The following is an 18,270-nucleotide window of genomic DNA, read 5'->3' on the forward strand; positions in this document are numbered from 1 at the left end:
TTTTTAGTGTGGCCTACAATTCAATAAAGCATTTCAATCTAATTTCAGGGCATCATTTAAAAAACGCTGGTTAGAGTTGTGAAATATATTGCTGTACAGTGCCTTTTATTGTTTCATTGTCTTTAAACAGCAGCTACTATGCATACAGATTACCTTTTAAGATGCAGTGTAAGACTAATCAGATGTTGCCCATGTCATTAGGTTTTAGCACTTTAAAGCACATCACTAATTTTCCACACAGTTGGATTCAGCTTTTAAAAAGAGATTGTGATAATGTAGATGCTTACAAATATACACGTGGATTAGTTGCATAATTCTAATCTAAATGTATTAGATAACACTCGTAAAATACCTTATTTCCTTTAACAGATGGGTAAATAAAATCCAGGGATAAGAAACGATAAAGGGAAGTGCCAGGAGATATAATAAGTAGAAACTACTTTATTTTTTAGATATAAAGTTTAAAAATACGTTGGTCGGAATTTAGTAGAGATTATTCCCCACTCACATTGTGCTTTGTTTTGTGACAATACAGACACATTCGGTCAAGGAATGTATGCATGTACTGTATGGATGTATTTATTGTTTATTTACAGTATTCAGAAATTGGATGTGTATCATTGTTCTTTCAAGCCCCCAATTTGAGTTCAGCTCAGTTTTATGGACATTATATCCAGTATATAGACTGGACTTGCTTTGTGTCTGACAATGGTTTTGAGTAATCCTTCAGCTTTTTTCAATAATAAGATACACAAAATATATATATGTTTTGTTGTCTGTTCTAGAAACCCTCATAAACAATCTCACAATTCTTAAAAAAAATCATGAACTTTACTAGACAATCAGTTGTCAAAGTCAACCAGACTTCCCTGCTGCATCGATTTACATTGGATCTCTCAAAGCTGAATAATCATGGCTGTGTAAATAGCCATGATTTCCACAGGATAAACATGGATCAAACTAAACAAATGTGTGCTTCTGCACCTGGTGTAATGAAATCACAAATATAATTTAATAGCAGCTAATAGGGTTGTATGTTATATCAATCGCAGATTACACTGTGATTATGCTTTGGTTTTGCATTGGATTACAAATAAACAGGTGGACTTAAGTCAGCAATGTGTTTTATTTTAGTTGTATTATCTTGTAATGCTTCTCATTCAGTTGTATGACACAAATGTTTATCTCACAATCTCACAAGCATTTGTAGTGAGTACAAAATATTCCAACATCCCCCATAGAGCCACAAAACAGTGACTTCAGTGTACACTGTCTACAGCTTAGTGCAGCACCAAGATCACATGGACTGTAACTCATAAACACATCAAGCTTCCCCATTCAGTGCTCAGGGCCTAGTCTGCTGTGCTCTGTAGTTAACTGTCTCTGAGTGTCAAATCCTTCATCCTGATGCCAGAGACACCCATGGAGAAGAATTCCTGTGTCTCATTTTATGGCTGTGGATGTCGGTGCAGGCAAGAACCGATGAGTGAGTCAGTAGCGGTTAAGTTTGTAGCTAATGCTCTGTGGCAGTTGCACAGGTTTCTTCAGCTCTGGGGAGCTGGTTGGACTACTCCTGTCTCAGAGTTCTCACTCAGCAAAGTCAGGTAATTTAACAGCATCTACAGTTAGGACGAAGCACGAAGGAAGATGTAGAGAAGGGATTCCATCAGAGAAGATAAGAGTTCACTGCAGGGTGGAGACGAAAAAAAGATAGGTTAGTGCATGTCCAGATGTAGCCCCAGGTGCTGTTAGAAGGCATCAATCATAAATGCATTTTCATCCCTCTGAGATCGACTGTTTTCTGATAGTTTAGGGATTTCTGATCCCATTTCTAAATACAAAAATGTAAAAAGAGACACATTTTACCCACTGTGGAGAAAACCAGTAGTTGGGAAGATGTTCCCATCTGTTTGTCTAACTACTGTAGGTACAAGTTATATATTTATTTCATGTTTCCAGCTGTAGGCAGCCTGTGGTGTCAGACTAGGTTAACTCAACCATCACCAAGCATGCAAGCTGCAGTTCAAGCCTGACTCGAGATACTATAAGAACTACTCTGAAGTCAACAGAGATAATCCTAGAAGGTTTGTTCCTTAAAGCTTTGTGGCCTTTCAAGAATGCAATTTTATCAGGCGACAAAAGCTCAAATAATCATGCTGGAATCATAAGCTCTTAACATAAATCTTAGATTTCAGCAATCTTCTGCCAGTACACAATGTTTAATAATATTCTTGCATAACTTTCAAGTTGATGAGATTTTAATCAACCCCATTTTGGAAACTATGAATGGCTGTTGTTGTCAACAATCGCCACAGGAAATGATTCAACATCATGTAATCACAAGTTTATCTTGCCAGATGATTTTGTTGACAGTCTTCTTTATTCTTCTTTGTTGAAACCATGTGACCAGTTGAGTCATCTGAGACACCCACAGTGCGTTTCTGTGTTTGTGTTTTGGCTCATACAGACAATTCTCTTTTTTTGTTGTATTTTATTTTTACAGTGCAGTTTGCCAAGGCAACTTCTTTCCCCCACTTATGGAAATATAGTTGACCTGTATTAAATACATTTGCTGTAAGGAATTACAGATGTCAATTTACAATGTCTTAAAAATGGAAAACATGTTCTCCTTTGAAGTGGCTAAACCGTAAATAGTTATCACCGACTCTGCAGTTACCCTCAGCTCTACAGATCATTTTAGTATCTTTCAGGACATTGTTTTGGTTTGACTGCCTGCTGTCTCAGCGCTCCACTAACACATCTAATGGACGACAAACAAATGTAGCAATGTACTTATAGGGATATTAAAGGACTGAGCATCTGGAGGGCAGAAGTGGCGTTAAGGGGCAGTGCAATCTGGTCTGACACTCACGTTTTGGTCAGAAATGCAACAGCAAATGATTTTTAATGAGGCTCTTGTCTTTTTTTATGAATACATTTTAGAAGAAATTGCACTTTTATTTCACTGTGTCTCGTCTTTTCCTTTGTCATTTAATCACATGACTAGCACACAAAATTGACACAAATTCCATTCATCAAGCAAAAAGCAGTGGGTACTGGTGCTCACGCTCATGTATGAAAGTAGGATGAGATTTAATTAAAGGGGCGTAGACAGATGAAGAGAACACAAATTGGACAAGTGGGAATTTGTCAGCACGTGTCACACCACGTCATCTGTGAAAGATGATAGGTGAGTCTGGTGACGAACATACTGTATGACTACACGCTGTGTTATGTTTTTTTGATGAGAATAAATGTCTATGTGCCTTCTATGTGGGTTAGACAATAAATGGTTGAAGGATAAATAAATAAGCATGCATGCTGCATCCATAAATCTGCGCAAGATCTTCTAGCCCAGAAAGAGTCAAAATGATGGACCGTGTTGATAATCACATGCTAAGCAAGTGTTCTGTAAATGACTAGCCCAACGCACACGGCTGCTAGACATAACGCATGAACCGAACACAAACAAACACAGACAAACTACATGTCCACTCTTCAAAGCTTGCAATTTGGGAAATGGGTCAGATGGGACTTAGATTTATGTATCTTTGTCTTTGTGTGTGTGTGTGTGTTTCTGGTGAACCACAGCGCCAGGGAGTGACTGATGGAGCTTCATTGAGGATGTGGCAGAATGCAGATGTTTCTCAAAAGAGTCTAGCTATGATTTAATGATGAAAAGCAGAAGGCAGCAGACTTATACTCGGGAGAGGCAGCAGGAGTAGACTACGTCAATATTAGAGTCAGAATCAAAGACGGGGGAGATTTATTTGTCACTCTTTATTTAAGTGTTGCTTACAGAAACAAGTTTGGGAACTCTTTTCATCCCTGCATCTTTCATATTTTTTAAGAAGTTTTCGACTGTCGTCAAAATAGAGCCTTGCCTGACTGAGATTGTGATGTGTTCTATCCCAAATGATATCAGAATGTTATGTTGACAGGAGACAGTATCTATCATCTGCTAATGTGTCAATTGATTTGATGTTTTGTGGAATGCTACAGCTTGTCAGGGTTGTGGATGAACACTGAGGGGAATAGAGTACGACACTAAAATGTGCTTTCTCAAAAACGTAATAAAAGATCAAGCAAAGGACACGAGTTATTCTATTTAAGGGTTAACAGCATCGACTAACACAAGTATTGAAGTAGAGCAATAGCAGTGAAAGGTGCAAGACATCGAGACAATGGCGAGAAAGAAAAAAATCAATCATCATGACCAAACAATCACGTTTGTAGCCTTTTATAAAAAAAAGAATGTATTTTCCAAGGTGGCCAGCAGATGGCACAGCACCTTTGGTCTCTAAGGGAAAGAGAAAGCGTCAGAGGGAGAAAGAGAGAGATATCTTTTTGTGAGTTTTGTTTTCTTGGTTGACTGATCTCCCTCAGTGGTCTGATTGTGAGAACGGACTCGTGGGAAGTGTTCTCTCACCGCAGGTGTCAGACTGCTGTTGGATAAGATTATTTGTGGAGGTGAGGGGGTTGCATTTTTTGTGTGTAAGTGTTTGTGTGTGGGTCTGTCTGTTTGTTTCTGTGCACGTCTGCTCAGTGTGTACTTCCTCTCATTAAATGTCTGCCTGATAGAAATGTTTTGTTATATTGAGTTCATGTGGGAAACAACACAACACAATAAGGTGTTTTTGACTTGCACACTGTGCTCCATATGGTCACACTCACGAGGAGAAAGACAAGGAAGCTGAGAAAGAGCTTGTGCAGTCATAAGCCCTATACCTATTTGTTTTCTGTCACATAAAACCAAAGTCATATCAGTTTCGTGTTCTATGGCATTGAGTCTGTACTGTGCAGTGATTCTATTTATTTCACCTACTGATTGTGATTTTCCACAAAGAGGTTGACCTGAAGTGCTACAGCACAGTGCTTTGCTGAAACACTTCAAAATACGCAGTGAACATGTAAACAGGCAAATTGTATATAGCCTAGTGCAATATGTCACTTGATGCTTCATGTATTAGTTTATTTTGCCATAGGGTTACATTTTTTGCAGATAGTAAACACTATCAAAAATGAGTTTGAATAAGGTATTGGTTAGTCCTTAAAATGGGATGTGAGCCTAGATCAATATGACTAGTTGAAATAAATTGGAATATTACGTTTTACCTTTCCACTAATTATTACTTATACTCAAACAGTGTTTAGAGCAATTGTATTTGTATGGAGCTGTTGTAAAGCAAAGCCCTACAATATTTGACATTTACTCTCCCCTGTCAGATTTTATATTCTAAAGTTTGCTTCATATTGTTTCTGTTCTGGACCCAATGGCAAATGCTTTCTGGATCATTTGCCGGCTTGCTGGAATTTAAACCTTCCAGCACCGAAGTGCTGTTATTTGCTTTGTGTTTGTTAAAGTGAGTGTGTTTGGTCAGGCAAATTATAAAAACAAGCGGATAATAAGGGTTAGCGCGCTAATCCATAATATCTTGTAAACTGGCAGCAGGGATAGTTTAAGCCGGTCTTATGCTAATGTTCCTACAAGTGACTGTCAGCAACAGAGAAATTAAAATACCTTCAAACATGCCTAAACCCACAAAACAACACATGTGCATTCAGACAGCACACAAAGAACACTTAGTAAGGACGACAGCAGATGTTATTTAAAACTGAACATTTTTATTTAGTATTCCAGGACATTTTAATTGTCAAACCATAGATTATTTAGCTTGGAACAATTCAGTTTGTATTTATCAAAGAAGTTTGAATCATGTTGGCTTATATGTATAGAGTATATTCTTGCAAAAAGCTTTGCTGACCCAGGCGCTATAATAAAGTCTGACAGGGCACTGAGCAAGATTTCATTTTCGAGTCCCACCAGTCCTGCAGTGTTTGACAGCACAGCCCGAAACTCTTAACCCAATCAATAATGAGCCCTTTTTTATTTTCTCTAGTGGAAGTAAAAATCAAAAAATATGACATATACTTGGATATTATTGCCTCAATTATTGCCCGTACTTGTCATGTATATGAGAAGAACATTTTGTTATATCACGTTTGTCAGGTCATATATTGTGATTAATTGAGAGATTAAGATTGCTGTTCTTTTCCAAGGGCTTAAAGCAGTATCAATTATTTTCCCACTGTCACACTGTCGACTGCATTTCCTTTTGTATTCACTCACTTCATGTATTAATCAGAGTATTCTCATGAATGTCTTAGTATTATACTGAAGGGCATGTATTGATACTGTCATGTACTGATCATGAACCTTTTTAGAAAAGCTTTACACATGTAGAGGTGAATTATACATCACTGCCAATCCTATACCTTACTCAGTTTAATAACTTATGTCCTTCCATAATCCATGTATATGTTAGGTCTCCTACTATACTATACTAAGACTTACTACTTGCATGTACAAATCTACAGTAGTCTTCTAAACTCTGGAAAAAGGTTGTATAAATAGCAGCCAGTATCACACTTTCATGATAGTCAACAAAATAGATCACTAGCTTGCCAAAGCCCAACTTCTTTGGCGTCAGCAGGAGGAAACACATATGAAGCTACTGTTAATTAACTGCGGATACACAAAACTGTCAAACGTTTAACATAAACTGATAATCCATGGCTCCCGTCAAAACTGTAGCGTTGCACTTAATTTGGAATACTTTTGCTCAAACAAACAAAAAAAGGAGGGAACCATGTCAGAGAGGTTTCTATCCTCACATCATGTCATCTTCATTTGAAATGCCACATCCGATAGTCTTCCTCTTTATAATTACTACCTGTGACATTTGTCCAGATTCCTACTGTTTTACAAGCCCTTGACATATAATTGTACTTGACTCTACACTTTCAGTTTTCCTTGGAGACTGCAAATCCTGATTTTAGGAATTCAATTGGATTAATTTTTCTTTAAAATAACATATCATTTGTTTTAAAGGGCATGCAAATCTACATCATTTATAATACTAAAACTGTTTTTTCATAAATGACTTGAATACAATTCACAAAAGCTGTCAGACCCTACATTTCATAAAACATTATTTCCTGTCGATTAATTCATCCGTTTGTCAGCTGAGTTTGTCATTGCAACACTACTGGGCATGTGAAGATTGACATCTTCCTCAAATGTTGTTAAAGCTGACAGGTTTTGTAAAACTAGAGATGCAGATTGCTGTCTGTCTGTCTGTCTGTCTGTCTGTCTGTCTGTCTGTCTGTCTGTCTGTCTGTCTCTCTGGCTGTCTGTCTGTCTCTCTGTCTGGCTGTCTGTCTGTCTGTCTCTCTGTCTGTCTGTCTGTCTCTCTGTCTGTCTGTCTGGCTGTCTGTCTGGCTGTCTCTCTGTCTGTCTCTCTGTCTGTCTGTCTGTCTGTCTGTCTGGCTGTCTGTCTGTCTCTCTGTCTTTCAGCATTATCATCATTAACTACCTTGTAAAAATTCAACACCATGCATCTAAATCTGAATCAAGACCACCCCCTTCCTTCCCTCCTACCCCCTCTCCCCTCTCCCCTCTGTCCTCCTTTATTTCCTCTTTTTTGGTTAATTGAATGTTGCATTTTTGGAGCAGTTCTAAGATATATAATGAGGTCATTTGCATTAGACTGCAGATTGGGTGACCTTTGCTTTTGCCAATAATTACTGTAAAACCCGTCTCTGTCTGTCATCACCAAGCACCAAGGATGTGGCAGGAATCTCTCTGTGCTCACGAAAGGTTATTTTGAGGCTTGTGTCTGGACCTATGAAAAAGCCTGAGGAAAATGTCATTAGAGCAGGGGGAAAAGACACTCGGAATTAACAAATGGAAATTCAATCAGGATGGCTTTAAGGATGGTGTGTGTGCGGGGGTGGGTGCGCTTGCATATCAACAGACGGGCTATACAGCTTGCCCTATCAACACTTTAAGAGATTCCTCTCGTCAGTGAGAGTGTGGAATATGGAAAGAGGTGGACCCCAGTGGCGACTTCTGTTAACTCTGCAGGCCACTTTGACTTTGCCAACATGCAAACAAACTGACAACACAAACTAAATTATCAGACTATAAATGTCCCTGCAGCAGTCCTCACAAACATGATAATATGCTGCCACCAATAACAATAAATGGTATGGCCTTGATTAATTATGTCTGACGTTAATTACACGATGCATATATAAAAAGCTCAAAAGTATTGCACTTTTCACCGTGCTGAATTTTTGTAACAGTGCGTGGTGTTTAATGTGCATGCTGTTATTGGTTGTCATTGTGCAGTGAAACGTGACTATATATACCATGTGTTTACTCCCCTTCCCACCAATAACGCGGCCCAAGTCAAAATAGACGTTTTTTATTCTACAATCCCTCTTTTGGAACTCAAAATGAACCCCTTCTATCCATCGATGACTTCCGTACTCGTAAATGTTTAATACATTTCACATTGTTCAAACAATCTCTCTAGGCTGCTTATTTCACACTGCAGTATTGATCAGTGTATGAAGCAGCATGCATGAGCCCCTCAGCTCAGTGTTAAATATTAGTGTGAGAAGGATTTGAGGGTGCAGAGCAGAGCACTAACATCGTAGGCTCTGTTTTGTGCTCTTGGTTCTAGTCGCAGCGGCGCGTCACGTTTCACCTGCCGGATGGCTCTCAGGAGAGCTGCAGTGACAGCGGTCTGGGGGACCACGAGCCTGTTGGCAGTGGCTCCCTCCTCACACAACCTCTCCCTCTGGTGCAGGCGCAGGACGACTTCTACGAGCAGGCCTCCCCCGATAAGAGGACTGAAGCTGACGGCAACTCCGATCCCAACTCTGGTGAGTTGTAAATGACTGCGTCTCATGGCAGATGGCACATTATCTTGTTGTTGCATGGTCTTGCGTGGTATTTCTCTTTGTCTCTATCCTCTTTTACAAACTTTAAAGCACCATTGCAGACATTTTAAACGACGGCAACTTGTTCACTCAGTGGACATTGTGTTCAATTCGATTGTGTTCAAATTGTTTTTTATAAAATGTTCTGCTCATCGTATGGAAAGGCAGTGAAATCGGAACATGTATAGTCTGTTGGTGTGGGTTAAGGCAAATCAATTCAAATGTTGCTTTAGGGAATGGCTAAAACTCCTTGAGCAGAGATGATAAATAGTCATGAAAAACAACATCAGTTTATAAATAACTCAACGTACCAAATACCATTTAATTTAGAGTCATTTGATTGCCCAAGTAGGTTTCTAGTGGATCCAAGAGCAGGTCATTCATTTATCAGTTAATCATCCAGACTTGTTCATTTCTCCCAGGAGCAAACCTGGGCCTCCCATAGGCTCCTCACCTATTTGTGAAACTCATTTGATTTATTTAGAGATGATTTCCCAGTTGGAAGTCTTGGTGCTCAGCTGAAGATGTTAACTTCCCACTATTTCTGGTGGGAATGTACATCTCCGACCCAGTTTTCTCATTAAGAGGTGAAGCGTGCGCCAAGATCAAGCGCATCGCCCCAAGGTCGATGCCAGCTTGACTGCTGAGGGTGGAGCAGCCAGCACCACAGACATACAAGTGCTGTGAGTAAACTGAGAGTGTGTATGATTTCAGACAGACCCTAACTTAGCAGATGTACTCACAGTTGGCAGATGTTCTCTGTGTAGGCCTACTGACTCAGAGTCTTCACAAATGAATGGATCTGCACATGCCCAACCACCTGCCTTGTTTGTACAGCAGTGGAAAAAGCATTGCTTTGAGTACAAATGTAGAACAAAGGAAGTTTACAAGAATGGAAAACTAAATGTAGACTGTCTCTGCATGTTCCTATCTATGCAGGCAACAGTTGTGGTCTATAGATGTGATAAATGTAATAATGTACAATACATGTAATTATACAAAATAGTTAAAATCTTAAAGGGAAAATATGTTTTTGAATGCAGGATGTAGTGGAAGATTATAATTCTTCAGTAAAAGTAGTTCATGGATGGCGATAAGTACAAAGCATGTGACACTGCAGACCGACGTGTCAGCTGCAACTATGAGTTTAGTTGCCTGACATTTAAGGGGAATTTAGGTCTTGAAGAACACTACTGCATATATGGAAAAAAATGTTTTAGGCCTTGTTGTGGCAACAGAGGTAGCTGCACAGCATTCTAATACATTTCCTGGAATGATTCGATTTTATTTCGGGCAAGATTGATAATCAAAAAAAATCCGTTGGTGTGGAGTAAACGAGAAGTGAGACCTCTGTAGCCCGCTCCTCGTCTCTGTATGAGGCTAGAGACTCGGGGCTACATCACATTCTAATAGCAGAACAAACCCGAATCTCTGACCCAATTTTTTAAAGTCTAATTGCGTTTTGGGCGCTGTAGGCTTCAGTTTTTAGGATAGATGAAAAATGCTAGGAATAAAAAATCCTTAAGAAGATATATTCAATAAAAAAACACCAACCATTAGGTAAATATGTTGAGATAAAACATAATCCGGGGAGTTATACTTTAAATGGAATTTATTTTTATTGGAATCAGCCATGAAATTACACATTATGCAAACATTATTTTCTTGAGACACAGTCCTTCATTTCTTTGCAAGTGACAGACAGGCAATTGACGCCAAAAGGGTTTAATAATGTTACGTATATATATGTAAGCTTTAATTAAAGCATCAGAAATGATCGCCCAGTACTCTTGATCATCACGCTACGGTTCATGGCTTGGTCTATTTATGCAAGATGTTTAATTGACATATGCAAATTTGTTACACATGTCAGAAAAGAGCTACGCTTTACATGTGAATAAATATGCAAATAAAATGCATTAACAAATATGTTACAGACACTACAAGTATAGCACAGCTTGGCTAACTTATTGTGAATTTAGATGTGTTGAATGTGTTGGAACAGTCCAATGACAAAAAAACTAAAATAAAACAGCAACACTGTTTTCCGATAGAATTTTTTTAAATTTCAACTATTGAACAGTGACGTCTGACCCTGTTAAGAGACTTAACCTACATTAGATATGAATAGCATGTTTTAAATTGTATAAACAGCTATTCTCTTGAAATACAAATAAACCTATGTATTTGTATACTATCTAAATTGCATACAGAGACAGGGTGGTAGAATAGGGAACATTTCAAACAATAACATTATTATTTTAAAACCCTCTGCATGTTACATGACTTACATATGTTTTTCCAACAAACGGCATCATTTATTTTTCATTAACCAATGGCATTCTGTTTTGTTGAATTGTTTTGCCTGTCAGCAAACACTTAACAGTGTTTTTTGATCATTGACCTGCTTCTTGGCAGGATAATGATTTTATGTCTCGTGTATGAGGGATGTGTCACCTGCCTGTGGGTTTGTCAAATATGTGAACTCAGTGGTAACTAGTTTTGAGTAAGTCTCTGTCAGACTTGAAAAGCCTCCGAATCGTATGAAAAGACTCAGTCTGTTGACAGAGGCAAACAGGATCTGGAAGATATTTGACACTATTATGTTCAAATTTGAAGTGTAAAGAATCTTCTTCTAACACTGTTGATAATAAAAACATTTGAGACGAGGACCTTGACAGTGGGTGTTCGTACCGCAACGCTTTGTTCAAGGTTGAAAATAATATCACTTTCGCTTGTTTTGCCTGACATATTGAGACTGTTAAATAGACCCTAAAAATGAACATGATACAAATAATAGTTGACTTAGATGAGAGTGATCAGCATGTTACAGCAACTTTATATTAATAATTGAATCATATTTATGGCAAGTTATCTGAAGTTATCCAGACAGCATCTACCGAGTTGAATAATGAACAAAAATACTGACAACCCTCTGTGATGTCCATTGCACTTACTGCATGTGAAACACTTTAAACTAATAATTTAATAGTGGGAGTAAAATAAAATTGCCTTTGGAACTTTCCTTATCTGTTTTATGTTGAGAAAAAGGGGGACTTACTAATGATCCTTTATGTAATACAGGAGAGGGGTTAGACTTATGCGTAGGCTGTGTCTTTCATCTGAACTGAAGAAATATATAAGGTGTGGGAGTTGTGAAAGTCTGATGTCTAACAGTGTTTTGATTTGTTTTACAATGGAGTAGAGAATGAAGAGAATGTTTATATTTATAACAAGAGAAAACCTGTTGAACATGAGATAGAAGAAAATGCAATAATAGATGAATGGTTATCAGGGACACAGCAGTTTCAGTCAACAATGTGATATGTTTTTTAAAGAGAGAATTAAACTTGACAGTAATATATGAGCTGATAAGTAACAACCTTTCATGGATGGCCCTGTCCCCCAATAATGATTGAATTCACTACTTGAGTGTTCACTAAGCATTTTCACAAAAGTTATTCATCAGTACACACAATTCCCAAAACAGTACTTTTAGCAAGTGCATGTGTAAACCGTTAAGAGTTTCTTAATATTCGCTTTCCACGGTGCTAGACACATGCATGAATAAATGTTCTTAGAATTATTATTTACCTTAAATGGATTTAAAGTAACTTGCTACATGAAGTCCCCCATTGATGTTGGTAGGTATTAGAAAAAAGGATGTAGAATAAAAGAGCATAAATGAAAATAATTACACATGTAGATACAATGAAACTTATGAATAAGCAGCCTAATTTACATTCAGCAGTTGCAGCCTGCATCCTCGCACATTTGTTTTTTTGTCTAAACTTGTTAAATCATATGTTGAATGATTTATCTATTGTTCAAAATTGCCCTTAAACACTCTGTAAAATCAACACGTTGTATTTTACATCATTTTGCAACTGGTAGTCTCTTTCGACAAGAGAAATAGCCAGACAACATAAACACGCCAGTCCAGTTCAACCGGCCTGTGCTGTGGTTTTTAAAAGAAGATCTTCAGTATCGGCTACACACTGGTGCAGATTACAGAGGCAGGAATCAGTATTGGGCCTCTGTTTCTAACTTTTTTTGGGAATGAATTTCATTGCTGAAAAAAAATTCTGTGTGATCACCTGTCAGTCGGTTGGAAAACCTAAATTGAAAGCCGAAAAAAACATAGCTGGCATTGCCACACGCTCTACCGCGCCAACTATGGCACACGTTACCAAAACACCAAAGCAGCATAGCCAGGAAAATAATCTCAGAGTCCAAGGAAAATATAAATTGGCCGATGTGGTACTGTGTTCTGCTCCCTGTGTTGAAATGAAAATAGTGCTTAAAGACTAAAAAAACAAAACATTGCATCGCAGTTGTGGGTTCTTTTACGGAATAAAAGGACAAATAATGTACAGTGTTTTGTAACTAAGTTTTAGGGTCAATCCAGCTACCAGGTAAGAGAGAGGTATCTCTAATATTTGTGCTTGTTTATGATTTGCTATGACTTCAGTGTGCACTCTGCTGAGAACACAAAAATGTCTTCAAATTGACGCTTTTATCTTTATTAAGTCCCACTATTAAAAGACAAATCAATTAAATGGAAAGGAGGAAATAAATCGTCAAACAACTCCACTGCAATTATAGTGTGAAGTTATTCCTGACAGTTTTCAAAGCAATAACTGAATCAAATAAACAACTAAGTCACATATTTACCGAATAAATGCATATTTTGGATGAAACATAATGCTGTCGTGAGATACAAGCCTGACAAAAATATATTACAATTGATTACTGGGCTGTTGAGGTCTGTCAGATTGGTTGTGCATGGATGACAGTCCCTAGACTACAAAGAAGCAGAAAGAATACATGACAGGCGAAGGCCAAGGATAAACAGAGAGGACAGTGGGTGGGATAGGGAAATCATGTTTATTTATAAAACATTTAAAACAACCATTAATGTCTAAAGTGCTGCATTTAAAAACATCGCTGACAAGACAACACTGGGCAGTAAGACAAAAAGGATCCCTTGCACAAGCAGGCAGATGCATAGACACGCGCAGAGAGTCATAGGACAATGGAAATGGACTGTGAGATGAAATTGAATGAGTTGTTGGAGTGTTTGGAAATGATATAATGAGGAAGCAACCCTTAAGCTTCAAATATTGTCAATACTAAGAGCCCCATGCCTGATGACCTCAGAGTTTACAGGTCAGATGGGTACAAAATAAATATAACACATTAGCCTAATAGACAGCAACAGAATCTTAAACTGATTTTTTGGATTGTCCTTGGAGACAAATGAAGAGAGCCGACCGTGAGTGAAGAGGTTACTATGGGATGCCAATTGGGCCACATTTACATGATTTTCATGAGTGTTTTTCTAGAACAAACTGATTTGGATACATTTTTTACACACAAGCCAACCAAGAAGTCGTGTCTGTGAATTTGAATGTCCTTTAAAGGCAATATCTAAACTATAATGCGGTTGGATATCTTGACCCTCAACAATTGTAGCCTGATTGTGAGCTTTTCAATGGACATTTGAGATTTGTTTTATTTTTTGGTTTTGTGGTGTGTGACCATTTTCAAATCAGATTTTATTTTCATACAATAGACAATTTCATGGAATATGCACTCAGCAAAGGCTCACCTTCTGGATATTAGATCAGTCACTGACAGCATATCATCCAATATTGTTTGATTTTTTTTGTAAACCTGAACACGATGTTTATTTTTTAACCCCATGCTTTTCTTAGTTCTTCTTACACAGTGAGTGTGAGTAATATCTTATACATTGACTTTTGAGCAGTATTGTGGCATTGTTAGAGCCAAAACAATCCAACAGTGGCGAGCCGTAACCTTTATACCTAGGCCCTCGAAAAAAAAGAAGAGATATTACGTCTCAACGTAGACTTCAGCGGAATATCAAAACAGTGGTCCGGGGTGCAAAACGCATCAATGACAGCGACCCTCTACCACACAAAACATCATCATTTATATGAACACCTATCATGACAGGGCACCCACAGCCAAGTAACAATTACAAATGAATTAAGTCGGCACGACGGCCCACATTGAAAATGACTTAGGCATACCTTTGATGATCAAATCACTGAAACACAAAGTCCATCCTCCTGTCCTTTTGGATGAAGCACTTGCGGGTCATTCAGCTGATCCTTGCCACTCCAGTTTATCATTGTAACTACTCGGGTTAATAATTTCGCAACGATGTCATCACTATCACTGAAGTGAGCCATCATGAACGAACTTATGCTAATCATAAATCTATCGATCATAAATCTATCGTTTAGATTTATGATTCAAAAATAATAAAAGTAGGATAGACATGTGGATATTATCCGGCTGAACACAACGTGCATTTATCTAACATGTTCGTTTTCCACAGACCTTATTTCGAGCTATTTTCCAAAATCCTATGGAGAAATCCTGTTGCTTTCTGTCGAGGGAATCCGAGCGAAGCTTACTTCCGGGTTTTAGGATGCGTCAGTGCACCACTTGCATAGACCATTATACATCCTACATACTTATTATACACCCATGCATAGACCTCACAGCGGGCGGATCCTGTCATAAAGTCCGCGAAAATAAAGCCCGCCCATTTAGAGGGAAGATATGATTGGTCAATTGTACTGTCATTTGACATTACTCTCTCGTTGAGTTCTCATTCATAACACTCCGTTCGATGTATCACTATGGGATGCGCCTCATCGTGGAGCAAACAGAAGCATCAATCTCATTACGCCAATCCTGATTAGCTGGTGATCTTGACGTCAGCGTCAGGGAATCCACCCCCTATAAGTAGCTTGCGCTACGTCGCATGCGTCATTCAAACACCTCTTCTCGCTTCAGAGCACATCTCTATGGTAGCCGGGCTAGCTTAACAGTCCACAGACTGAACCCAAATCTAAATTTCGGTCGACGGGTGCTCGCCGGCTACTCTTTCTGCTTCGCAAGAAGACTGCTAATACTAACACACCAGTTAGTATTATAATCGACCTCGCCGTTTCTTTCCTCGGAAATTAAGGTAAGGTTTTGATTTTTTCAAGCTAGCAACACACCTATTGCTAGCTTGCTTTCCCTCACTACCGACACCACGGTAGCGAGGACGTTTTTCTTTTCATTCAAGAATATTGACACACCAGTTAATATTCTTTGAGAAAAAAGACCTACACCATCCTTTTTTCTCAGGTTGGTAACACTTTTTTTCTCGACGACGTACCTGTTACAAGCAGGTCCTCTCCACGCCACGCGGTGAACAAGATGGACGCCTCTCTCCCTCACACCAGAGGAGTCAGGGACTCGGAGGCTCGACTCTGCGGCTGTGGGTTGAAGATATCAGGCACAGACTCACACCAGGTCTGCTCGTCCTGCCTCGGGCTGGAACACGCCCAGGAGGCTATTGACAACCCCGGCTCGTGCGGGCATTGTGCCCGTTTCACCATAAAGTGCCTCCGCCGACGGTTAGCACGCCAAGCTAGCTTGTCGGGACAGGACCCCCTCATGTCCGCTGATTTGCCGGCTGGCAATCAAGACGAAGATTGAGCCCCGCACTGTGTCGGTCTGGGGCTCATCAACAGCGGCAGCTGCGGAACCGGAGTCCCGCGCCGTGTCAGGCTGGGACCCGGTGGCGGCAAGAGACGCGAGAACGGAGCCCCACGCTTTACCAAGCTGGGGCTCCCGGCTGGACCTCACCATGGTTTCGCCCGCGGAGGATGTCCTGGAATTGGATTATATGGAGGACGAAGAGGGTGCCTCTGAGTTCCTCCTGTCTGATTCGGATGAGCAAGAAGACGATATCTTCGTGTCATCGGCTCAGGCTGCAAAGCCGGGAGCGATGGCTGCTCTCCCGGGCGATAGCACACCAGCTTCGCCCTGTCTGAGCATGGACCTGCAGGCCGTGTGTCAGCGTGCCGCGTTCAGACTAGACATCCCGTGGCCCGAAATGGCCAAGGAGACCTCCAGGTCCCGTTACGAGGGGAAACATTTTCCCCAAGCAACGAGGACAAAGAGGCAACTCCTTCCGGTCTTCCCGAGATGTTGGATGAGGTGTCGGTCTCATGGAGAGACCGGCCCTTTAGCAACAAGGCCCCAATCCAGGGTGCCTCCTCCCTAGATTGTGACGGTATGGAGAGGCTCGGCCTGCTCTGCATACCGCCTATGGAACCGCTGGTGGCAGCCCACCTCCTACCGAGGCTGGTCCCGTCACCAAGCAGGAACCCCACGCTGCCAGCGAAGGCAGACCGATTCCAGTCGACCATGACTGAACGGTCCTACAGAGCCGCAGCGTTGTCCGCCAGGGCTTTGAACGTTTCCTCGCTGCTAACCGCATACCAAGCGGAGCTCTGCGAGGATCTGTCAAGCAATCCATCGTTCTGGACGAGATGGCCGCGATCACAGACATTTGTCTCCGTGTTCAACGCTGCGCCGTCCAGGCCACGGGCAAGGCAATGGGGATCATGGTGGTGCAGGAAAGAGCTAGATGGCTCAACCTCACCAACCTCCCAGACCGGGAAAAGGAGGATGTGCTAGACATGCCCATCGTTCCCGAGGGATTTTCAACTCCGCTCTCGCCTCCATGCAGAGGAGATGCGAGTCGAAAAAGAAGGAGGACGAGGCCCTCCACGTCTGTCTCCCTCGAAGGGTCCAGCCGCTGCCTTCACAGCGGCAGTCCTTCGCCCAAGCTGCCTCGAACCCTGCTCGGTTCAAAGTACCAAAACAGCAGAGGTCGCAGCCCGCCCCGAGTCCCCAGCCCAGGCAGGAGACGAGGGCGAGTTGGCCTAGAAAATCTCCGGTTCCGGCTGCAGCCCAGGCGCAGCCAACCCAGAATTTCCGCCAGCAGTCGAGGAAGAAGAAGCGGGCGGCCTGACAGCCCCTCCTTCTCCCCTCTGTGACAGAGCTGGAAGTCCACGGTTCCCCAGCTCTAGATGTGTTCCCGCTGCCTCGAGAGATGCCTCAACGCCATCCTCAAGTCCGCAAAAACACATGTCACAATATTGTTGTTGTTTCTCACTTAAACCATTTTCCGCTGACGCATCCAGGCTTCAGGCCAAGGGTGCAGCTCAAAAAAATGAAAATAAAAACAATAAACAGTCAACTGTTCCCCTTCTGAGAGCAGCTACGGCCTCTCTCAAAAGGCGGATAATAGACGGGTCTGTGAAGGCACCACCGTCACGCGCATGCGCAGTGCCGGCTGGGGCTGTGAAGGCACCACCGTCACGCGCATGCGCAGTGCCGGCTGGGGCTGTGAAGGCACCACCGTCACGCGCATGCGCAGTGCCGGCTGGGGCTGTGAAGGCACCACCGTCACGCGCATGCGCAGTGCCGGCTGGGGCTGTGAAGGCACCACCGTCACGCGCATGCGCAGTGCCGGCTGGGGTTGTGAAGGCACCACCGTCACGCGCATACGCAGTGTCGGTGGGGATTGTCGAAATGGGGTACCACCGTGTTCAGACACTAGAGGGCCCCATAACACAACAAATAGAGACTCATAGGGTAAGA

At 41.1% G+C, this 18,270-nt stretch overlaps 1 protein-coding gene across 5 annotated transcripts in view; it reads left to right on the top strand.

Moving 5' to 3' along the window:
• Positions 1-18,270, top strand: part of LOC117548077 (protocadherin-9) — a 213,989-nt gene that overhangs the window by 133,615 nt on the left and 62,104 nt on the right. For 2 of the 5 annotated variants that reach the window (XM_034219077.1, XM_034219086.1), the window contains one exon: positions 8,532-8,733. The exons of 1 other annotated variant lie outside the window; for it this stretch is intronic. In XM_034219077.1, the coding sequence (XP_034074968.1) occupies positions 8,532-8,733 (202 nt within the window). The remainder of the gene's footprint in view (positions 1-8,531; positions 8,734-18,270) is intronic. 2 more of the 5 variants (XM_034219107.1, XM_034219095.1) reach the window with 1 other exon arrangement.

Source organism: Gymnodraco acuticeps, unplaced genomic scaffold (assembly GCF_902827175.1).
Source record: "Gymnodraco acuticeps unplaced genomic scaffold, fGymAcu1.1, whole genome shotgun sequence".
In the NCBI taxonomy this organism is placed as follows: domain Eukaryota; kingdom Metazoa; phylum Chordata; class Actinopteri; order Perciformes; family Bathydraconidae; genus Gymnodraco; species Gymnodraco acuticeps.